We start from the raw sequence: 24,461 nt of genomic DNA, 5'->3' as shown, positions 1-24,461 counted from the left end.
TTTATATATATATATATGCTTTTTTTGTCATATGTATATATATATATAATATTTATAGTATCTTTTTCTCTCTCTCTCTCTCTCTCTCTCTCGCTCTCGCTCTTGCTCTCTTTTCGCTCTTTTCTCTCTTTCTCGCATATTTCTACGCGCGTTTCGCACCCGTCCCGTAGACAGTTCAGCAACTTCGATCGATAGATCCGACGAGTTCGTGTTTTCGGAATCGTCTAATTACCTTCTTCTTTTCCTCCCTGTTTCTCTAATTGAACGCTTCGCTCTAACATCGTTTCTCTTCGCAAATACTGATAGAACATACCGTCAGTCAGTGTTATCGCTGTCCCTACTTTCCTGCCTTTCTCCTTTCGTTTACTTTTTTTCTTGTCTCAATCCACCATCCTCATTCCTCCTCGAAATTAATATTTATACCCCCTTAGTCAACACTATCGTATTTATATTCGAGCGTCTCGTTCGCCGTTTTCCTTCACCCGCCATCTTGTTTCTCCCTCAATCTTCTAGTAACTTCTGCTCTCTTCAATTTCTCGATTATCATTCGCTCCATTCCTCTCACGCAATACCACATTCGCGCACTAGGTTCTATAAATATATTTTATAGACTTAGAATTTTCAATTCTCTGGGCGATTTGATCGCCTGGCTTCTTCGTATCGTCTCCCCTCCCGTTTCGTCTCAACGTTCACGCTTCACTTTCCACACAACACATGCGACTAACTTGCATCCTTGCACACAACTCTCTCTTTCTCTCATTCTCTCTTTCTCTTTTTCTCTCTTTCTCCCTCTTTCTCGTTTCTCGCGCACCTTAAAAGTACCCTTTCGCGGACACTGGTTGCACGTCGCTCACTGTAGCCCCTCCACTGTCAATTGGCAATACCGACGCCTGCCATTTTACTTCACTTTAGGACCGCCATTTTATCTATTGCTTCTCATTTCAAATTTGTTTCAGTTTTGTTCGTGACAAATCTTAGAAATGAATTTTTCGAATTTATAAAATATACCAGTTAAATGCATCATTATAAAATCAACATTTTAATATAATAATCTTTTCATTAAGCAATGGAAACAAATGAATTTCATGAAATAATTATAGTATTTTACCACCCTATCATATGACGACAGAAATGTTCAGTGTAGTAATATTCTCTTCGAAATGTCCAAATGTAATAAACTCTCTAGCACAGTTACGTCAATAGAATACGAAAATCTTAAAATTCGTAAAATTCTTAGAATTTCAATTTTCCTATTGACAAATAATCGGTACAGTTGAATAACAACCGAGACAACAGAATTGGTCGTCCAAAGATTAAGAGAAAATTGGAATGCTGTTAATATCATCTTCTTCGATTGTTATCAAAGAAAATAATTTTATAGAGGAGTTTCGGCGACTGGCGTAGAACCAGCGTCCCCTATAGTGTATGATACAACAAGTGATTTGCGTCTACCCACACTCGCGCACCGTTCCCGCTAACAGAGAGTTTCACAGGCTCCTCTCTACGCAATCGTAAAAGCTTCGTACGACGTTCTTGCTGTCCGTCGGCCGACGAGTTGATCGACAACGACGACACTATGTATAGGAATCCGAATGATCTAAGCACTGATTATTTATGTACACGTCTACAAGTGACTTCTACGAGTTGATTAACCTTGTATAAACGATGATGCGAATGCCACGTGATCGTTCATCAATTCAGAACAGACCGCGAGAACTCGCCGCGAAGTGGTCGCACGTTCGATTTTCCCGCGTCTGGAATTTCTCGTTGCGATAAATGAACCATTGTGCGAGGAGAGGTGAACGGATCGAATCGAGTGCAATGAAACTGAACCCGGTTGTTGCTCGTCTACGCGGAGGACAATGATACCCGAATAAGAACGGCGCCGTGCAGATCACTCCGACTAGGAAAAATAATTTCGTCCATGAAACTTCATTAGATGGGACATGTAGTGCATAGAATCTTGATTTATGAAAATACGAGGTCAGAAGATGGATATGTTGAGAAACTGAATGATTCGATGAGCTGCATCGCGTCCTTTCCCTTCGTCACCGTCGAGAACGCTGCGGAACAAGGATTTTCAACTTGTGCTCGGAGTTCAACGATTCGTTGCTGGATCGGTGAAAAATGAACGTTCCACGGGGAGAGATTCGATTTCCTCGTTAGGATGGAGATGAATCATTAATCGAAGCAAGTTGAGAACCACTGATCCACGGTAATTAATATACTTCGCTTGAAATCTGGCGAATTTGGTTACTAGAAATGAATAGAAAAGTGTTTGGTGACTGAATCTTCAATTATTAATAACGTTCTGATCGGAAATCAATGGTGAATATTACAACAATTTCAATTATTTAATGAATAATTACATACGACAGAAAGTTGTCGACGGCGACGAAGCGAACGGACAGAACACTTTACGTACAGTGTTTCTGGTTTCACTTGTCGGGGGCTAGGTCGAAGCTGCGACTAATCCTAATAAAAGCGTGTCTCTCGTTTTGCGACCCGAGACGCAGCACCTATCTCTATCGAATACTAAAGGCCCTCTTGTTTCATCATCTCCTCGTTCCCCGGTTTCGTCTACGACACGACCCGGATCCCAGTGTAATCCCGTTCGTAGGCCTCCACGAAAAACAAAAGGGATCATTCCCGATCTCTATGATATGTAGGACAATGAAAGCTTTAAGGTAAAACCTACGACCTAATTATGCCCCTGCTCGATGAAGGATGGAGAACGACCAAGCGTAGACACTTGATCGACGGATCCGTGTCTCGTACGGAGACTTTGCGCGGCCAGTTTGCAGTCCGAGAGCTAGGGGCGGCTGTCCTCCATCAGCGAATATAACGTAACATTGCGCCTCTAGCTGACGGATCGGGAAACATAGTTTCAGACGTTCATCTGATCGATTTTCACTTGTAAATGAAATGGAAACCATTTAGAAGTGGCGTTCACTGACACCGTAAGTGTTTTGTTCAGGTTTCCTCGGCAAGGAGGCTGGCAAAGTCTTAGCTACTCCCACCTCCAGACCCAGACCAGAACTGCGAGGGTCCAAACCCCCCATGAATTGTCCTGCCCGCGACACTCAACTTCCCAACAACGGAGAAAAGAAGAGGTAGAAAAATAAGACTCAACTATCTCGAAGTATAGACCATTTGAAACAAACGCGTTCCCTCGGGAGAGGGGTCTGCACCCCCAAACACCATTCTGAATCCATTTATCCCGTGTTCGAACCGGATCCGATGATTTCTGACCGAAGATATGTGTGTCGCGGTGAATCTAGGAGACAGTGTCTCTCTCTCTCTGTCTCTCTCTCAAACACTCACTCTCACTTCCACGCACTCCCTCTACGTATAATTACACACGGAGCTACATTCCTCTGGAAAATACTCAGCCTGCACTTGCGGCAACGCTACAGTACCCGAAACTGTACACCTCCAGGCAGACTATGGCCACGGCAACTCTGGTATACATGCACGCTCAGTGGCCAAGGCAGGGCGAGCTGATGAATCCCACTTGAATCGACCATGAAGAACCTTTCGAGTACCTAACCATACTTCTCGCGCGAGTTTCAAACGGGAATCTCTGGCAACCAACCCAAACTCCTAGGATCTGCCTGAAACTCGAACATAGTTTCCTTGAAAAACCATTCTTTGTCGATTGGGCCTTGCCTCTAGGCAATCCGTTGCCAAGATTCGCTTTCGGGAAGCTCTGACGACGAAGTGCAACGTTATTTATACAGGAACAGCTCCCAGCTTGATAAGACTTGGCGTTGCAACTTCTTTTCTCTGTACAGAACATCAACTGCTAGTTTCTAGCGACCTGGCCCACGCTCGCAGGGTCTAGAAGTCGCTGCCAGTTTGAACAAGTTAGCTACCGGTTAGCTACCAGTGCCTGGCATCGTGCAGCACTTCGATAATACTAATAACAAGGTCTACCTTCGTGGATGCTGGGTTGCTAGGTGTAGCCTCATCAGCTCGCGGTGTCTTGCCACCAACTTGCCCGCAACCCTAACCACAATTTCAGTAATAGCGTGCCACGGCTTGCCAGTGACCAAACGTGACATCTACATATGTACATGCTCCTCCCAGCGATCTCTCTCGATCGAACACCTCCAACTCTCCACCGTTCAATCTCCCAAAGGTTCCTCCCCTTCGAAGGGAAAGCTTCGTAACCGAGATTCGGGGAACGACAGAGACTCTAGCTCGTTCAAGTAGTCCTGGATCGTTTCACCTCGAAAGTCTCCTCTCCTTTGTACATTGGTTATCATTGGTTCGAAATCGATCGCCGTTTGTACCGGCCATCTTCTCGTCAGCTACTTCTGCGTCGTGGTCTGCTGCTTCTGAAGTCGCGGATCACCGGTGGAAAGGGGACTCCCACCGGCGCCTATCGCGTCGTTTCTACGTTCTGCGTCTGCTGCTCGAGGAGTTCGATTCGTCCTTCCTTTTCTCGTCTTTCCTTGCTTCTTATCAACGAAAATCGCGGTCAACTCGATGGAGAATCGTTCCGAGGTCCCCTCCGTTCTTCCGCTAGCTGCTTCACCCCTGGTTCCGACGAGGTCGCTCGCGGAGAAACGAGGAAACGCGTTCGGGAGTCGATCTCTCGGTCTGAGGTAACGTTAATACTGTTGTCTTCGGGACACCGGGTCCAATGCATGGATGACTGCGGAGTATAGGATGCGTGTTCGAGGGAACTCGCCGAAGAAAATGATCGATCGAAGGGTATACACGGTGAACGCGAACCTCGCGACGATTCTGGGAAACAATACGACAATCTGGTCGACAATCGCGCATTTCTCTCTTCAGTTCTTCTCTTCCTCTTTATTTCTGTTTCTTCTTCTTTTTTTTCATTATTTTCTCAGACAATTTTTCCTCCTTCACCGGAGTCGTGCGTCTTTCTCGCGACCCCTATAGTCCCCCACCCTCTCCCTCTCTACTGTCTGTCCTCTAAATCATAGAAAAATCATAGAAAAACTCTTTCGTATATATATGTATGTTTTTTTGGCTTTTTTCTTTAGAAAGATTTCAATATGACAAACGTGGTCCATCGTATGTACATATAGTTCTCCTCTCGTACAGGTTAGCGCTAGAGTACCGACGATTGGGTAACGGTTTCGCGCGGGGAATTAGAAATGGCGCTGGTTGATGCGCGAGCCATCTTCTTGACTCGTGCAATCCGAAGCTCCAGAGCCGTCGGACAGTCCTGCCATTGGTTTCCGGTGGTTTCGAACGCTCGAAAACTCCTTTTGAATTTTTTCGCGGTTGAATATGTTCTTCCGTTACTTTTCTTTTCATTTTTTCTTCTTACTCCTCGATGTGATAATGGCTCCTCTTGATTCTCTTGATCTTGTAATTCCCTTCTCCGAAGAATTCCACGGCTCCGCTTCAATGGACGATCACACGGCGTTCGAGAAGATGCGCTCGAGCTTTCGAAAATCATCGGTCCACAAAATATCTCGCGAGGTCGTTGTAAAGAAGACTAAAAAGCTCGAAGAGTGTGCCACAGTAGAAAATATAAGCCGCTGGGTTAACATTTTCTTTTATTCTTTTCCGCGTGAAAATTCGTCCGAAGTGTGTCTCTCTGTATGTCGTGTATTTGTCTATGTGTGTGTATGTGTGTGTGTGCGCGTGCGTGTGTGGATGTGTGCGTGTGTGTACATAATCACGATGGTGTCGCTCGATGAAACGCGATTGCACAAGAGAATCAGGTAATACGAGCACAATAAAAAATTAGAAATTCTTATATCGAATATTACACGCCCCTTGCACCGTTCCGCCTTCTAATCTACTTCGTTTGCCCCCCTCCCGCCACCTTGTCGTCCCTCTGCGTCGATGAACGAGAGCGAATATCTCGGTACAAAAGAAAAAAAAAAAAAAAAGAAAAAAAAAATTGAAGAAAAAACATCAAAGGTAGGTACGTGCTGCTCGGTTCTTTTTTTCCCGAAGAGTTTCGTTGTGAAGCGAGAAATCAAGCATAACCCCCGGGGAACAGGTTGTCCAACCCTTTACAATTTTTCTCAAGATCGATCCGGAAGGGAGATTACAGAACTAGAAAAAATTCGGACGTTGAGAGGGTATTTCGAAGAAGAGAGAAATAAACAATGGAGAAATTGTAAAGAATTGCAATACCCATTGGGATTCCCCTTTCACCCCACTCCCAACCTAATATGTTTCTCTTCGATGACGTTCGATTCGTTTCTTTTTTCTTCGATAAAGTGTGCGCTTCTAAACGAGGCAAGGAAGAAATTGAAGTCGTCGGGAAAAATATTCGGGAAAGATCGAGAGCACGAACCGTGGCTTGACAGGCTCCTTTTCGATCAAAGGGGCTGCTTCGAGAGCGATACTGTGTCTTTCGGAGGATTTCCCTCTTCCAGGGTATGACAGACGTTTTATTGCGCGAGGGCTGTGTCCCCCTTTCCTTGACTAGTCGATAACGAGCACCCTTACGTTGGCACTGAAACGATGAGAGGTTTGGATCAATAATATCAAAGTGTGTGCAGTGTGTACAGGCTTCGTTATTGTTTCTTGTTGAAGATAAGATTCCTCGATGCTTGAGCTTTTAGGAAGTTTCGAGATTGTTGTGCTGTTCTGATCCATGGCTGCGCCATTCGTTCGTTAATTATCATTTATAATTGATTGTCATTGTGTAGTTCCTGGGAATTAACTGTCGGGCAATTTTCTTACTGGGTTTCAAGACATTCTGAGGAATACAGTGGTCTTCGAATAGGAAGTACTTGTGCAAAGTGTATTACCATGCTTTTGCCATGAGTAGTTTTCATCGTTTCTGCACCAATCCAGAGATTATCAGAGAAAAACCATTCCCCCCCCCCCCCCCCCTCCCCCCATTCTCGAAAGTGTTTTTAACCGTTTTCATGGAAATCCAGTTCCATCCAGAATTCTGCGTTTAATATTGTTCAAGCTATACAGATTCGTTTAATAGATGTCATTCGAGGAGATACACTTTTAACACTTTTCTAATCACTCCGAAGACATTTCTTCGTTTAGCACTGAACTCCTGGATTTGATAGTTCAAAGAAGTCTAAGACGAATACAGGGAAAAGAAATTACATAAGCCACATCCTGGAATCCTTCAACAGACAAGTATCAGTCCTTCAATTCGAGTCTCCATTAATAATTATGTATGGCATAGCATAATATGTAGGTATAGGTATATATAATAACAGTCAATCATACAAAATTGCGGCAGTGTGCTTTCACGTATAATATAATTAATGGTACACGCCTTAGTTGTGTGATTTTATTGTTAATTAGTAAAATTAAAAACGCCAGGGAATGCTGGATACCACGAGACTTAACTTTTAGTGGGAAACCTTACTGCCCCATAAAGCTCTGGTAAACCCATACTTATGCACATTAATAGGACAATTGAATCTGTCAAATGAGACTTCAGTCAGTTGATAAATACAGGATGACTCATTTGAGGAAGGATAATTTGTTTAAAATATTGGTCTGATTCTACTCTTCCTGTTTTGGAATTTTTATAATAGCAATATGTTTCTTATTATACTCTTGCTTAATATTATTATTATTTACTGGAATAGTAACTTTTTATATGGTATCTATTACCATAAGATTATTTCTTTAAACGAAGTTGTTGACTGTTTTCGCAGTGGTTCCTCTCGTAACACTGCGTTTATTAATATTAGTCCCTGCAATAACTTTTATTGCAATACATTTTTACATCAGTACTTTTTATTGCAACCTTCTTTTCAATATTGTTTGCCACAATACTGCTTGTTGCAATACTCTATACTGTAAATATATTGTTTCAGTGCATCGTGAAAGTCTTACGGCAATTGCCAGTAAAATTCATCAACAAGAACTAGGTATTATCAGTGAAGTAAATTATGTAAAATAATATAATACATATAAATATAGGAAACAGCAGTGTATACAAGTCAAAATATACCCCCCGGAATTGCTGATAAAAAAAAATATTTATAGTAACATTAAAGCAAGATCCGAAATGAAAATGAAATAAAAGTTCTTTACTACAAGAAATACTAAAATGATCTATGAATTATTACCAATCTTGTTTGTTCTTAATAATAAAACAACATATAAGCTTTTCATCGCCATAGACTAAAAGATAATATTAATAGAAACGTGAAACATATCAATCCGAGGAAATCTTTATACTTTTCCTAGTGTAACATCCTACCAACCTGTCAACTGACCGAATCCCCAGTCCCGCCAACATTGTAATGAAATCACCGACAATTGAAGTTCTCAGTGGAATGCCGTAAATAACAGAAGTGAATGATAACGAAATGATCAATGATATCCGGCGTTCCGTCGCGTTTCAACATCGAACAATAGTCAAACACTTGAGGTTCGATACGATTAGGGTGTTGCTACACGAATTATGGTACACTGAGCTATACAATGATCCGCGATTCTCGTCTACGTCAAACAAACACCGCACCCGGTGGCATCCTCTGTTGGGATGCCGATTAAGTTAACGCTGTGCGGAGAAAAGAGGGCGCACCGACTTACGTGAGTGCGTATGGATAAACACAGCATACATATATATTCAACGTATCATAACAGCACTGTCCAATACCTATAATTCATGTATAACTCTGTATGTATATAAGTAGTCCAATGTTTTTGGTCAATGAGACTCGTTAAATGGTCATTCACCTTCTCAAATCTTTGGTTACGAATCCTACAAGCATTTTGCTCTTACATATGTTCAATACATAGTTACTGCGCTTATGTAAATAGTTGAAGTGTTACTGACTTGGCCTTAAGAGTATGTAAAGGTATTAGATTTAGAACCGCAAGTTTATATTTGCCTCTCGCTGTTTCGGATCCAGCGTGCATAAAATTGTTTCCCATTGGACGATGCTGGTATACAAAAGATATATTGTATGCTGCTTATATAAACTGCATTCTGTTATAAGGACACGAGTAATGGAAAGCAATGGCAACGACAGTCAGCCCTTTGAAGGTACAGGTAGTCCCAATGTATACTTTCATGAACGTAGAAACTTTTGTATATCGGATACGATGAAATTAAAATGAACAGTTAGTATTTAAAGATGACGCTTCTCCAAAGGGTTGACGGATATTCAGCGATCCTAGCGTTATTCATACATGATATACTTTATACATTATTTATAAGGGTTCGATAACAACTTCATCCAATCTAAAATATCTCTGTCACTCTCCGAGCACTATGGACGAAATTGCGTCGAAAGTTGTGTGTATCACCTGGAGAACATTGGACAATGGAAAGGAGCAAGGTAGAATGTCAGCCAGAGTGTACCGCGAATCTCCGTTTCCCATAGTGTTCCGAGTGACAGCAACAATCAAGGTGGACAAAATAATGAGCTCTTACCCTGTGATTCACTAGAAATTGGCAGCCGAAGCCCGTCATCCTCCTCCTCGATTCCCCTTTCGTTCATGAGATATGTTAGTCATGTTGTACGACAGTAGTCAGGCGGATCACAAATCAGACACAACATTTCCTTACAATAAAAAGTGTAGAATTTTCGTGAATCCCATGATGCTCCATATTCTCTCCGGGTGAACGAGGGGGAAGCCCAACTGTCAAGCTCCAGTGATTCGGTTTGCACGTTACATAGCTATTTCTTTACACACAACGATACCAACTAACAATAGTAAGTGATAATAATCATTACTCGTGGCCACGTCGTTGAGACCGTGGAACAGGGGAATCCCGGATTAACAACGGTGATTCCCGAGCTCGTCCCCCCACCCCCAGCCCACCCGAAAACCCCCGAAGTGTCTCTTCTTCCTCACGTACACAATAATACTGGCTATGTTTAGTCGTTTACAAGTTACAATTAACTCATTACTCGTAATTATTATCGTTTCTCGGTGAGTTCGACTCCTCTTCTCTGTCCTCAATTCGATTCACGTATCCTTTCGTCCCGTTCTCTCCCTCCCTTTCACTCGTCTTCTCTCTCACTCCCTCTCTCTCGCTCTCCCTTTCTCTCTGTTCGTCGATTTGCTATTGTCAACATGTACAAGTCTTGGAATCGGTTCCCCCGGCTCTTGCCGCGGTGAAATTTATGTATATTATGTATAACAGTAGCGTCTGCGCGCGCATACGCCACGCCCCCATCAGACCACGCCCGCTAGTCGCCGCCCATCGTTTCACCGGCCAATGGGGACGCGTGATGCGTGGACGCAGCGTCCGTGTATCGCCCCCAGCGGTTCCAGCAGTTTGTGTTCTGTATACGAGGGGTAGGCTACCCGCTACAAATAATAGTTTTTTTTATCAAAAGCACATGTATATCGTGGCTACCCTATGTGTGTATATATAATATGTATATATATAATATATATATAGTATATTGTATATAAACCGAATGCCGTATCTGTGTGATTTGTTCGTTCCGTCTCTCTTCCGTATCCGTATATATATATTCCGTCCTGTGTTCGTGTCCAGCGGCGGCCATTTTGGTTTCGTCGGTCAAGCTAGGACTCCGAGTCCTTGGCCGCCTGGTCCGCAGCTAGATGCTGCGTCTGGAAGTAGTGCTCGGAGATTCAGAAGCCATGACAGGCCGGAAATAGCTTGAACTCTGGCGCTGGATCGACCGAAGAAGCGTCAGAGCCTCCGTTTGGTTGCAGCTGATTTAGATCCATGATGGATCATCTTTCCCCTTGGGGCAACGGATCTAAACGCAGTCCAGGCTCCTCTTTTTCAGTTGTCCGTGTGGTACTGAGGCACGGGGGATGATTCGAGATGTTCCTCCAAGATTTTCCGGTTCCCCCGCTGCTCCGAAGTCAGGTGGCTCCCTCTACTTCGCCTCCGATCGACCGCTTGGGCACCACGGCAGGGTAGCAAAGACGTTCATCCTCGGAATCTCGTTTTGTGCGCGAAGAAATAAAAAGGCTCGCAGTCAGTCGAATTTTGTGCAAGGGATCGCGAACTAGGAACCAGTTTCTTGCATCTTGTACAGTCTTTTTTTGGCGGTTGCGAAGTCGTCGACGCGCGTTGGTCGGAGATCCTTGGTAACCTCACCGGCGCGCGGAGTTCTCTTCGTCGATGGACCAGCTTCGTTCATCGTGCTCGCGAGAATGAGTGACGAACACTCGCGGTATGAAGCAGTCGGGTTTGATCGTGAATCTCAGCGTTGGATGTCGCGTTTCTTCGTGAAGATTCGTTTGAAGAACAGTCGCGGTGGTCCCATTATACGCGTCGTTCCGTTCTAAGGAGGTTTGTGATCGCTCTTGTTGTGCGTCTCGCGACAGGATTTTTCAGCCTTGGATTTCATGAGTACGCGATGGAACTTTACGCGCCGACTACCGTAGAAGCGCGCATAAATATTTGAAAACACAACGTTACAACGGAGAAACGTATCTTTTCTTTTTTCTAAACGTACTAACAGCAATAATATTTTTTTCTTCTTTTTTTTTAAAGAAACCATTGACTAGAAAACGGTAAACACATTTAGCGACTAGTTGCTCGAGTCTTTCGAGCTGTTCTGGGAACAGCTTCCATCAAGAATTCAAGTTTCGAACGTATACAATAAAATTAGGTGTACGAACTCTTGTTGCATCAGATCTCCATGCTAGAAACTCATTTTCTTTTAGCCCTCGTTGGGAAACCATAAGAATTGTAGACATAGAAGATAACTCTTAAGGCAATTGCTCGACGAAGGATTCTAGTTTCCCAGATTATTCTAAACTCTTCAAAGACACGTTATCCCAGAAACGAATGTTGGGTATGTAACAGGTCAGCGGATCAACCTAATGATCTCGAGAATGAAAAATTGAATTTGTTCAAACGAAGATACCCAACAAAATTCTGATCTGCCAGCAAGGTCTTAAGAGGTTACTTCCATTCAGCAATCAATGAGTAGTTTAAAGTAAGTATGCCTACTAGTAACGAAACCTTTTCAACGCATCAATAAACTGCCTGTTCCAACAGGCTGGTTCCTTGTTTAGAATATTCATGAGTAACACCTCTTAGGTAAACTGTACTCATTACTAGGGTTGGGCATGGATTAATGAACATTTTCAAATTGTTCCTTGATCATGGAGAACTAACAATAAGATTGGTCATGGTTCAGCAGTCATGGATTACCCTTGCATCTGGGAGAAGAGTAACACTGAACCTAATACGCACAAAATAGATACAAAACGGACTAGAAGTCAGAAAGATCAATTCAACAATCAACAACCAATGACTAGCAACCAACAGTTTTAGTCTCTGACCAATAATCATCATTACCAATCAATCGAATTAGTCGCAAAGATTTAATCTATCAACGAACCATGTCTCAGGCTAGATATTCACCGTTCGATGCCCAACGCCGCATCTCATACTCGTCAGGATTCCCATCAAAGAATCTTTTACTCGGATAATCGTTTTCCAGGAAAAAGCAAGAGATCCTTTGAATCGTTAGTCAGATTAAGTTGTTCAAGCTATTTAGAGCGCGCCGCTTCGAACCTATTTCCTTGATTAACAAAACTTCAATGCGTCTTGGGTACGTGCTGGTGTCGATCGTCGTCGCTCGCCTCGGCGTCGCCCTCGACGCCTCTCTCGCCTTCTTCCGGATGCGGTGTGTTTCCTTCTTCAGTGTCGACGCTGCTCGTCGGCGTGATCTGCTCTGTTCCAGGACCAGTCCCGTCAGCCGTGACCCCGTCGTTGCTCTTCTCGAGTCCCAGGCCGCCCAGGAGGCTCTTGTTAATTGGCTCCGGCGAGGCCTCTGATTCCTCACTGCTAGGTGAACCGGGTGACGAGACTATCACCTGGGCAGACAGAGACGCCACACCGTCAGCGTCGTTTCTCGTTAATTCTAGCGTCAACGTGGTTCACTAAAACAGTGCTGTTCAACTCGATCTCTCTAGGTTACAAGAGCTACCGTGGGCGCCATCTCTGCCCCCATTAGCAGCGCCACACTTGAGTGTTCTGTGCAAACAGAGTATGCTGCGTGGACAAACGCGTGACGGGGCGTTGAACTTGAACAGCACTGGTCTAAAAGTAATGCACAACAAACCGTTAACTCTTTGCACTCAATTTAGTAAGTTTTCCGTAACTGGCGGTGGACTGAGTTTACCTGCAAAGAGTTAAAGGCCAGGAGAGTGTGAAGCAGGAAGAACTTGTGGTGTCTCGTGGTTGTATGTGAAGTGAGTTTGATTGGTGGGTTCTTATGAATGATGATGCCACTGAGTGATTATTGACGTGGAGATGATACGTGTCAAGATATTGTGTCCTAACAATTTCTTGTGTAGTTGTATCGAATGTCATGAGTGCTATTGTCAGTGTGTTGTTTAATAGTTTAAAGGATGACAATTAATAGACACTGTACATTTGATTTCAGTTCTTGTGTGTTCTATCCAGAGACTCGAGTATTTAGTGTTTCCATATGTTTGTAAAATCATGGAAAGGTTTGAAGTAAAGGTATCGATGAACTGAAGTCAAGATGCAACAGCTCTGTGATGCAAGTACAACATGCTAGGACACATATATAATCCCTCAGACTGTCAGTGATAAAGTAGTTATCGTGAATGAACGACTAACACATCAGTATTATTAAGAAGGACCATTTGCTCTGTATCTTTCTGTCAATCTACTATCTAACTTTCTGATCTTTCTAATGAGTTCTGATTCTATGTTCCATTTCATCAACCGGTTGAAAGATGAAGAGAATATTAATCTTCTGTCTCCATTACATCTCAATCGAGTCACTTAATAAACAATATTCATTAAATATATTTAATCTCTATCTTCTGATTAAATATTTCTTTAAAGCCTTACAAGTATGAAAGCTTTTTTTACTACAAATACTAATGCTCAGTACTTTCGATCTGTCCTATGTTATTAAGACTGTATGTTCATCACTATTCTTCTAACTAGTTAAAAATATTTCTATGTACAAGCGTAAGTAGTGGTACAAAGTCGTCTAGGAGCAATATTCATTCTTCAGGAACAGTGTCCATGAAGGGAACAGATTATTCCGAATGATTACAATCTATCAAATTTTCTCAGACTCTGTACCACTCATCAGAGGGATGTACAGCTGTGACTATTCTTCAAAGACACACACATACACATAGAGACTGTGCTTGAATATGATGAAAAGTGATGGACGATTGAGTGTGTGAACGCTTCTCTGACATCTGACTCGGGCCATGCAAGTGACAACGACAACTAAAGGCTGATGTAACGCGAATGAAAATGATAATAACGATTATACCTGTGCAAGAAGCGGCGTCTCTGTGCTGTCAGCGGTTTGGTAGAGCCGGCAATTTGCGCTTGCTCTGAAGAATACGTGCCCAAACGAAAAAAGATAAAGAAGACAACGTAAATCGTCACTATAATGGAAAGACGTCGAGACTGGCGGAGCAAAAGAAACAAAAACAATCACCCACCCACGGAAACGGACAGAGAACTGACATCGAGACATGCACGGAGGTGTTTCTGGAGTGCTAATATTTACACGGATTCAACGAGACACGATATCCGCGAGTATTGCCGCGCACGATCAGCTTTTTTGCTTTTTGAACAAGTGTGCACTGTCAATTGAAATATTTCTCGCTTGAAAGGTCCAGAGGAAGTTACTTTTTAAACATGTATTTCGCTAAATCTTCATCGAAGTGCACCGGTCGTTGTCGAGCAAGCAATCAAACTGCAGAAGAAAACGCAAGACTTCACGAGAGCCGCGGTGATCCGTGGAACCAACACGATCCCAATGAATAAATAAGTGAATGAATGATTTAATGAATGAATGAGTGAATGAATGAATGGAGAACTTGAAATGTACGGACGTTTCATTGATTGGCGAATGATTCGACGTTATAGAAGCGCGTCAAGGGTTGTTCTGCGAAGCGAAACAAAGGGAAAGAGTCTTTTACTTGGCCTACCATGCTGTTCACAATACGCTTCAAAATAGTGCATGTAGGACACGGATAGAGAAGCAGATATAGCGAGACGATTGCCGCGATGATTTTCGGAACCTTTCTTTTTTCTCTTCAATTTTTCTGGTCCCTAGAATCGTTCTCTTTAACATACTTCGGGTAGCTAATCAAGGGGACCGAGACCAGAAAAATTTAAGTTCTCGGATTCTTTCACTTCTCTTCTGCCCTCCCTGTGTTTCAGACACATCGTCTAAGTCTAGAACAACTGGGTAATGTTTTCTCGACTCGATTGAAAGCGATTCACGTCTGGTCTGTGAAAGTCTCTTCGTCGAACAGGCGACGACTCTTGAACTGGTTGAAAGCGCTCGCGAGCATCGATAGAAGAAGAAGGGGCTAAAGAAAGGCGAGAGAGATCGAAACGAATATTACCGCGATAAGGTGGGTACTAAGCGGAGACACTGACCTGTCGAGGTTTGACCGGTGGAGGCGGTCGAGTGGAGGGGACGAGGGCTGCGGGTATTGTAGTTGGGGGCTGTTGATGAAGTGAGTGTTGCTGCTGCCAAGGCAGCCCTGTTCGTCCCAATGTTCCCTGCAGTTGGTGGTGCACCTGTTGTTGCACCTGTTGCTGCAGCTGCTGCTGCGACGGCTGCGGCTGCTGTTGCTGCTGTAGTTGATGCTGACTGCTGCTGTGCTCGATTGCTGGCGTAACTCGAGGAAGCGCTGAAGCGACTGAAGAAATCTTCCGAACTGTCTGTGAAATGAGCGACTGATTATCCGGCTCCTATTCTTTTGGTTTAGGTGATTCATCAGGGCCACAATTGCTGTACAGTATCTGACACTAGTAATCTAACAAATGTGGCCACGTGAAGGTGATGGGATAGGGTATAGAAGAACTGATAGGAATGACGACATTACCTGACTTAACCGGCCAGATCTCTAGAAGATACTTCAGCACTGCGATTGGCTGTTGGAAATCCAATTGCGGCCCTGTTTCCTCTGAATGCAGCATCAGGACTGGACCGAAACAGACTGCTAGACTGGCCGGTGACATTTTGTTGCATTGCGACACTACCATTGCTAAGTGGTCCAGCAAGTAAATTAGTGTACACTGGAAGCAAGAATTTTCGTTATGGACAAAGCACAATCATTTTTTCTTGTAAAAGGGAATCTGATCAGATACTTACCCTGTTCACTTTTGGTAAACAGTCTAATATACTGAACATGAGTTTCGCGTTGCCCTGTGGGTCATCTGGCAGGCAGACAGCCAGTGCGTCAACCATCATTTGATAGAGGCACTTCGTAAACAGTGGTTCCGGAAGTTCCCGCAGATAATCCTTCAGCACACCTGAGAAATTGGATACGAACATTGAGAACTGTTTGTTTAGAGTTCATATTACCATCAGTCACTGCAACTTGCCTGTTATAACGTTGATGTCGGGTACATTGTCAGGTGACAGGTTCACTGAACGAGCATTTCTTTCGAAGGCTTCCCTCAGTATCCTCTTCTTTGTCGCTGACCCACAAAGTCTGTACAATCCTGTCATTTACACATCAAGTCATTAGTATCACCATTCAAACAGATACTCAAATCAGCAAGGTCAAAATCAGGAAACTAGGAACTCTTACCAATTATGTCGAGGCCTCTTCTCTCTACCTCCTCTACGCAACGCCAGACGATTATGGGAACGTTTGGCACACCCATCGCTAGAGCAGTGGAAACTCCCCCAGGAACGCCGCCAGTTTTGCTTTCTCGACTCACCTAAGAAATCATCCAGTGTTAAAGGCTCAAGAGAGCTTCGCGAGCTTTGGATCACTCAAACCGCGAACTCACCACAGTGTCTAGGTCAACGCCAAATAGAGGTGCGACTCTGGTCGCCAAGGATATAACCGGAAGTCCTCTTCTCCTGAAGGTTTGCTGAGCATCAGTGTACCGCAGTCTTAAGTAGATCGTGCCACGTGGCTCGACTTTAACAGCCAGCTGGTGTACTGGCGACTCCTTGAGCAGGCTAGCCAGGTGCACAGACCCCTTGTAACAGAGCTTGTGCCTGTACTGCGGGTCCCAGGAATACACTAGTAGGTCCAGCTGTCGGTTACCAACGAGATCCAGCTCGAAGGTTTCATCCCAGTCGAACATCAGGTCACCAGTCCGCACCACTGTCCTCGCTTTGTGCACCCTGTCGCACTCCAACACGCAGTACAGGTCTCTCAACCCGCAGCTAGCTGTTCGGGTAAAACAGAGGAACATTCGATAGGCTTCGCAACTTAGCTGCCTCCATTCTCGTAGCCTCTGAAGCCTCTGGAAGGCTCAGTGTGACAAACCGTGTCTCAGACTGTGTAGAATAATTCGCCGACATTCGAGAGTTTGGGGAAGAGGATCTACCTTAGGCTTTCAGAGAAGACAAGACAAGCGAAGCAATCCTTTCCTCGAACTAAGGTTGTCTGTGCGACTGGTATGCCAACTAAGGGATGTGCACACTCCCGAACGTACCTAAATTAGGCTGACCTGATGGCGTAGAGGGTGTGGTCGCCGCTGACGAAGAGGTTGTCGACCGGAGCCCGCGCCCAGCCAGTAAGTGGACCCCAAGCAATCCACTGACACCGCCTGCCAAGTCACCGCTGCTGGCTTCCCCCAGTGAGCTCAAGAGGGAACTGGTCGAGCTGGGAGTCCCTACAGTGGGTGGCTTTTCTATCTTATACTTGAGGAACTCTGAGGCAAGACAGTCCTCATATTAAAGCAGGATCACATGGAGGACATTAGCGAACCCGCTAGCTGCCTCTACCTACCTGCAGGGTTAATATCTAGCAGTCTTTGATCCTGAGTTCTAGTAGGCGTAGGGGTGGGTATGCTTCTCGTCGACTCCAGGTCCAGCAGATTTCTAATCCTCCTGACCGACGTTGCTCTCTGAGCGGTCGAGCTGGTCAATGATGGTTTCTGGTTGGTCAGTGATGCCCGAGCACTGGATGCTACCGAGGCAGGTCTAGGGTTCGTCGCTCCGCGATGGCAGGTGGAGCTGATCGCCGTCGACGCCCTCAGGTTGGCCAGGTTCACCTGCTGCGCTGAGGCAGACCTCGTCGACAGTCGATCCAATGTGCTTGATAGTGGTCTGTAGGCACCGTAGCTGCCGTACTCGCCCTGCCAATGGAAGCAACTGTTGTAATGTTCTTAACTAACTTGTCATAGAGTAACTTAGCTCACAAGTGGTCGAAACCTTAAACTAGAAGTTTAATTAATTATGTAAGAAAACAAGCAGTCGGACCCTCAAAATGTGCAACAGCTTTCAACTGGATCTATACCTGATTCGCAGCTGCATGAATGTTCTCCGCGCTATAGGTGTAACGTGGTGGCCTGGTCGTAGTTGCCCTGATCTGCTCGTACAGCGCGCTCGTGCTCGGTGTTCGGCTCAACCATGCCCTGTACTCGTCGGATGTGAACACACTAGGCGATGACGGTATTCTCCCTGTTGTACAGTCACGTGACTCTGTACCGTCCGCTGGACTAGTTTAGTAACATTCGATAAAATCCGTCTACTACCTCTGTCACGTCGAATGGAAGGCAATTCAGGCGCCGACAGTGCCCCGTCGCTGTCCTCTTGATCTATCAGCCCTGATGCTACCGTGCTGAGCCCGGATCTGAGGCCAGGCTGCTGGGGCAACGTTCTGCCACTGCGAGGCAAGGAGTTGGATCTCAAACCTAAGTAAACAAACAAGTTTGACGATGTTACAACACTTTAGGTGAATAATTTAGCCCTTTGCACTCGGAAGTTTCTCATTAGAATTATTTAACATCCTTTGACACGGCGAAGACGATATTCCTTGAAACTAACTCGAAGGGAAATCACAAATGTATTGAGGAACAAAGCTATTTTATTCCAATATTTCACGTATCGAGGCATTATACAAAATTCAACATTAAATATCAGATATTATAGTTTTACCGCGTCAAATCAAGTGGTGACTGAGAATCGCCTTCCGAGTGCAACGCTTTAAGTAACCGAGAAGAACTAACCGGAGGAACTCTGACCAATTTGCGACCTGGAGAGGGTCGCTAAATGAGACACAGCGCTGCTTTGCGATGGATTGCTCATGTTGTGCCTGTAGTAATAGTACGCTGACTTTGGCGAGCTGGAGCATGTCGCCTCTGTGTCTGACGCGTAGTCCAGTGACGGCCGATGCCTCCTTGTCAGGGTGCCGAACTGGCCTTGCCTTTGACTGGCCGATGTGTCTGCTTGGGTACCATACCTCGTGTTATATCTCAACCCCGATGTTCCTAGAAGTTGGTCAGTTCCTGTTATACAAGATTAGATACTTTAAGGTTAATGCCTAAGGTTTTTGAAAGCCTTAAAGCCTTCAGACCTATAGTAGGGGCTTGATCAAGTGACCTAACTTAGGAACAGATATATCAAGGCTAGCCTACAGTAAATTAAAATGATGGATAATTTGTGACTTTGTGATGATTTGTGATTCAATTAACAATTTAGAATCAACATGCAACGCCTTGAAAGTTTACTATACCCTAACTCCTTAAACTTGCTGCCCCACAGTTTGACCAATACTCTATCTTTTCTCAATTTTATTGTACCCTAATATTTTAGACCTATTCTATATTAACACTTCACCGGCCGCTGCCACGTACACGTGACTTCTTTTCATCAGCGGTGATGCTATTTTATCATTCCGATGTTTGTACAGGAATATATATTGTTGCTATTTTTAGAGAAACAATTGCATCCACTGTTCTCTTTTCCCAATTTACCAGATCGTCTTTTGTTCAAGTCTCTTAAGCGGATGTTTCTTCTGTTAGTTTGAAACTGTCTTTCGCTACCTTCGAATCTCAGAAGTTTAGATCTATTATAAAATTATAAAATATTTTTGAAAATGCAGTAGAACCTGCCTGATACTCGCTGACGCCAACCTAACGGCGATGCGATAAACGTGTGACCAGCAATGTGTTAGCACATTGAGCGCAACGTCAGTCCCCGGGACTGACAGTGAACTTTTCATTTGGGCGACATCGATGCGTGACACCGGCAGTGTCAAGGTTAAACAATAAATGTTGCAATTTTAATAAAGTTTAATTGAAACATCGTAAGCGAAGTACCATAGGTCAAACGAACATTGTATTTGGACATTTGACCGCGCTCAACGTGTTAACCCCTTGACGTACAAATAAAACCGAATTCGACGCGGCTGGCCGGCAAAGTGTTAATTAATGGCAAGTTCAATGAGAGTCAGCCAACCTGACTTCAAGCTGGATCTGAGCAGAGTGTGCCGAGCCGGAGTGGTTATGCTCGTGTAATCAACACGTGGCAGATGCTGGTCAGAACCACTCCTGGGCATGATCCTTCCGGTGCCCGAGTGCTGGCCGTATCCGTAGTGCGATGATTGTGTCTGGCCGGACAATCTGCTGCCAACCGACTGCATCCCAGCGCCAGTAGACATCCGGCGACCGCCATTCGAGTGCATTACCGGCCCCGCGTAAAATGAGTGTACCTAAATTCGTGGATGACCACATCAGTATCGCCCTCTGTTCACTTTGAAACAATTTCTCATTGTTTTCTTTTTTTTTTTTCTTAACCAATTGGTCCTTCGTTCACAGTTAAATTACTCGGATATCGTAGCAAGTACCCTTTCAACGGTAAAACTATTTACAATTTGCTTGGGCTGTGATCGAAGAAGCCTTCGTACGAGGTACTGAATCTTCACGATCAATGGATCCGTTTTGTTAAGGGTTTAGAATACCCATAGACGGTATTTATATTCATTTCGTGATCCATCCGTCGTGAGACTACGACAATCACGGATCGTCCTGGGCAGAGAATACTCGGAAAGAAAGAAATCGAAAGAACGAACGCATAGCAAAGCTGATTAGGCAACATAAAGTAGGATTCACATTACCAGTAGGGATATACACAGGCGATTTCAACTCCACGTGGACATTGACAAATGTTTGTCGCGTTTTGAAGGGTAACTGAATGTTTCAGCTATGTGCCTTCGTTTAAAGCCAATGGAATATTTTGTCTTCTTAGTAGAATGATTCAACTGTTTGTTGTTATAGAGAAATACTCTTTAGGATTGAATTTATTCAGCTAAACAAATACTTGTCTGTCCAGGTCGGGCACGGTGCAGAATATTGCGCTCATACACAAGTCTAGATATCAAGAAAGAGTTGGTGGTTTCTTTACCTTAGTGAAATCCTGGTTAATATCAACGTAGCATTCATTCATAGAACCAATTAGTCATGTGAAACACGTCGTCGAAACACGATTCAACTGCGAACCGTCCACCCCCCAAGCCATTTGAACAGTTCTCGCACAGTACAATCGTCTCTAATCACTCATTTCCTTTTTTTTTTCGACAACTAATACTGCTGCAAATGGTTTGGGCGATTCGGACAGTGCGAGCCGCAATGATCTCTATCGAGGAGTGTCTCGAGACATTGCCACGAATTCACCATTTTCTGATTAATCGCGATTGCAATCGAAGACAGAGAAAGGCAAACAAGTGTCAACTTGGTGCAAACAGGTATGTGAAAGGGTGCTCGATCCACATCGTCTAGAACATCTATGTGTGATCTACTCCTGACTGCAGGCAGAGATTTCTGTCAATTCCATTGCATTATTGATTAATTCAATCCTTCCACCACATGGCAATACTCATTCCTGCAACCTTACTTCACTTAAATCTCGATAGAGCTGACAGTCTATTCCATTTTGAGGATTTCATGTTGCGCAATCTTTGGACGCTATTTGTATAACTTCAACCATTTCGAAAGTACTGCAGATTTTATAAAATTATGGATTATAGCAGATTTCATTTCTCTTTTTGAACAGAAATTTCGACCTGTCTCAGGATTCCGGATAGTATGAAGCGAACCATTCCTCGAAACTTACTTTCTCGGCCAGGCTCTCCAACGTTTTCGGGTATCCACGCTCATAGGGCTGGAAGTGTTGCGTTGCTGATGGTTTTGGCTGGTGTGTGATGACAGGTGGCGGTGGTGGTTGGTAAGACCAGTGTCCCTCTGGTCTGGAGTTGTAGTACAAGTCCCCGTTGCTGGACCCGAGGTCCTGACTGGATCCCAGACCAGTCAAACCCAGCCTCGACCTAGATGGCAGCATCTCACGACCATCCCCACGTTTACGATTACTGTCTCTGTAATTAAAGAAGCAATCGTCAGTTGTTTGTCTTTCAGAAAAGCAGTTGTACTGATGTCTTGTCACTTTCTTTTATTTCGATAGTATCGTTTGTCTCTGTAATATTGTCTCGTCAAGATAATTGCAAATTCTCTGTGAAATATAAGCGAACAAGTTTTAATTGAAATTTTATTAACCTCTTCTTCTATGATTTTTTTTTCAATTATGATCGATACAACCACTTTGGGATTAGTAATCATTTGAACTCTGTAGGCTCATTATTGCACTAGTTATAATATTAAATATTTTAATGAATCTTTAAAAAAACTACCCTAAGATTATTAGCTTTTCCACACATCCAAATTTTGTACTTAGAGGAAAATAAAAGATCTGAGAAATGTTATAGCATTGTTAATTTTTACTAGGGCTACTATACAAATTGATTGAATTTGCTGATGGATTACAAAACTATCTGGAGTGCTAAGGGATAATTTACTGAAGTGTGAGAAAAATTCTGGGCATACGTTGTGTCCGTGTTTGCTCTAGTGTATGATTATTTGTTACAAAAGAACAGTATTCGATTTGAGTTCAAAAGAATTCAGTAATATGTATGTTTGTTAAATTCTGTTTGAAATCCTCATCATGAGTCGGACACGTCATTGTAAGGCGAAGGGTTAATGGGAAAAAATGATACAGGTGAATTTGTATCTTGAGAGTATTTTAGCTCTGAATTGTATTAACCCTTTACACTCGAGAAGTGACTTTCACTCACCACTTGATTTCATGCAGTAGAATTATAAAATTTGATATTCAATATTACTCTGTATAATGTATCAATTTGAGAAATATTGAAATAAAATAGCTTCGTTTCTCAGTGTACGTGTGATTTCTCGTCGAGTTTCACAAAATATCGTCTTTACCTTATCAGAAAATGTTAAAATATTTTTGGTGAAAAACGTCCGAGTGCAAAGGGTTAAATTTTTAAAAAAATTTCAACTAATTTGAGTCGCGATGATAATGTCATGAAGATGGTACGTTAAGGTATCTTAGAACGCAAAGGATTGAAATAGAATGCACTGAAGTGACCTGATGTGATTACTCGTTGCATGATCGCTCTCGTCCTCGTTCAGTTCCCTCTTGATCACGACGACCGGCGGCGCCTTGTGCTCGGCCTGACGACTATGAGAGACTGGCTGATGCTGGCCATGTCTTGTTGCGAGTACTAGCCTCCTAGGTATCGACATGATGATCACCACGTCATCCAGACTCATGTGCGTCACATCGACCAGGTTCACCGCGAGGATCTCGTCCCCTACCTGATGAACGCAATACAAAATAAAATGTTCAAAACCAAGTACAGTATTTTCCGTGATCCTTCGATATTTTCTTAAACTTCAGACACTCTCCAAAGTGCTTAGTAGATAAGCCAGGCTTGTATTTTAGCAATTGCTTTTTTATGCCAAATTTATGACCATAGGGCTAATTCATTTAAAAAAATATTATTTATTTAAAGATCTGAACTATTGTCAGTTAATGTTTTTCCCTTGGAAAGAAGAAATTCTACTTTGCTACTACTAAAAATATGAGAATCAATAATTAATTAATAAAATATCAAGTGAATTCAGTATAAAACTATCTTAGTAAAAGACAAAATTTCAAACAATTCCATATTTTGCCCCAATAAAAATAGGAGTTTCTTTCAGCATCCACTCTATGTCAACAACACACCTAGACTATCCTGACAAAAGTTCCCCAAAAATCGAGAACTTCAAACCGGACCACCTCGAGAACAGCGAACCACAAAAATCATATTGGCAACACAACTGAATTCAGTAGCATGCGCTACGAGACACTATAGACATAGCCTCGTAACACGGTACGCGCGCATCCCCTAAGGACGATCTGCACAAAGCGAGAAAGATGTACCGTGGACGCCGCTGCCGCCGGACAGGACTCGGTGCTGCAAGTTAACCTAATGTCCGAGGCCCCGATGGGAACGGAGTTTTAATAAATTCTGCAGCTGACCCGTCCCGGCAGCGGGTACGCTTCTGAAGCGTAGCCGGGGCAATTAGGTTCCAGCTTGGGTGGACACGGTTGGAAGGAGGGGGTGAGAAAGATAAAGAAAAGTCTCACCTTCAAGCAGCCGCTGTTATAGACGGCGGTCTCCAGGGCTATCCTCGAGATAAAGACACCGTCGTTCCTGTCGACGCCGTTCCCTTCCCGTATATAGAGCCCGAGCGTCTGCCCCGGCCTTTTGATTATCTCGACGAAGTGGATAGGGTGCTTCGGGTCCTGTAATCAAGGCGATAACGTCGGACAAATATTCTCGGGTATTAAACGGCAAATAAGAAAACACGGCTGGCCGACCGCTGGATTGCTTCATTGTCCGCGGAGTAATTATACCGTCCGGTCAGGGGTAGGAGCGGGGAAATAACGGGCCGAGCATAATTCGAAACCACAAAGGTCACGAAAATG

At 43.7% G+C, this 24,461-nt stretch overlaps 1 protein-coding gene and 1 long non-coding RNA gene across 7 annotated transcripts in view; one reads left to right on the top strand and one right to left on the bottom strand.

The window, feature by feature from the left end:
- LOC143176897 (uncharacterized) overlaps nucleotides 1–24,461 on the top strand; it is a 49,913-nt gene that overhangs the window by 2,071 nt on the left and 23,381 nt on the right. The window contains exons 2-3 of one of the 3 annotated variants that reach the window (XR_013001411.1): nucleotides 21,252–21,378; nucleotides 21,687–21,829. The exons of 1 other annotated variant lie outside the window; for it this stretch is intronic. This is a non-coding gene — a long non-coding RNA (uncharacterized LOC143176897). Of the gene's footprint in view, nucleotides 1–21,251; nucleotides 21,379–21,686; nucleotides 21,837–24,461 lie in introns of those variants that run through there. One more of the 3 variants, XR_013001412.1, reaches the window with a different exon arrangement.
- The window catches only part of RhoGAP100F (Rho GTPase activating protein at 100F), a 79,398-nt gene continuing 55,015 nt past the window's right edge, over nucleotides 79–24,461 (bottom strand). Inside the window, exons 6-22 of one of the 4 annotated variants that reach the window (XM_076374240.1) lie at nucleotides 24,120–24,278; nucleotides 23,073–23,302; nucleotides 21,747–22,005; nucleotides 21,039–21,050; nucleotides 20,094–20,346; nucleotides 18,863–19,141; nucleotides 18,389–18,547; nucleotides 18,151–18,314; nucleotides 17,641–17,989; nucleotides 17,345–17,563; nucleotides 16,688–17,076; nucleotides 16,483–16,615; nucleotides 16,274–16,393; nucleotides 16,041–16,201; nucleotides 15,772–15,964; nucleotides 15,320–15,603; nucleotides 79–12,747 (exon numbers count right to left, since the gene is read on the bottom strand). In XM_076374240.1, coding sequence (XP_076230355.1) covers nucleotides 12,469–12,747; nucleotides 15,320–15,603; nucleotides 15,772–15,964; nucleotides 16,041–16,201; nucleotides 16,274–16,393; nucleotides 16,483–16,615; nucleotides 16,688–17,076; nucleotides 17,345–17,563; nucleotides 17,641–17,989; nucleotides 18,151–18,314; nucleotides 18,389–18,547; nucleotides 18,863–19,141; nucleotides 20,094–20,346; nucleotides 21,039–21,050; nucleotides 21,747–22,005; nucleotides 23,073–23,302; nucleotides 24,120–24,278 — 3,642 coding nt within the window. In that variant the 3' untranslated portion in view covers nucleotides 79–12,468. The remainder of the gene's footprint in view (nucleotides 12,748–15,319; nucleotides 15,604–15,771; nucleotides 15,965–16,040; nucleotides 16,202–16,273; nucleotides 16,394–16,482; nucleotides 16,616–16,687; nucleotides 17,077–17,344; nucleotides 17,564–17,640; nucleotides 17,990–18,150; nucleotides 18,315–18,388; nucleotides 18,548–18,862; nucleotides 19,142–20,093; nucleotides 20,347–21,038; nucleotides 21,051–21,746; nucleotides 22,006–23,072; nucleotides 23,303–24,119; nucleotides 24,279–24,461) is intronic. The other 3 variants (XM_076374241.1, XM_076374239.1, XM_076374242.1) reach the window with 3 other exon arrangements.

The sequence above is a fragment of the Nomia melanderi genome, chromosome 2 (assembly GCF_051020985.1).
Source record: "Nomia melanderi isolate GNS246 chromosome 2, iyNomMela1, whole genome shotgun sequence".
In the NCBI taxonomy this organism is placed as follows: Eukaryota; Metazoa; Arthropoda; class Insecta; order Hymenoptera; family Halictidae; genus Nomia; species Nomia melanderi.
This window is presented reverse-complemented; position numbering and strand designations above follow the sequence as displayed.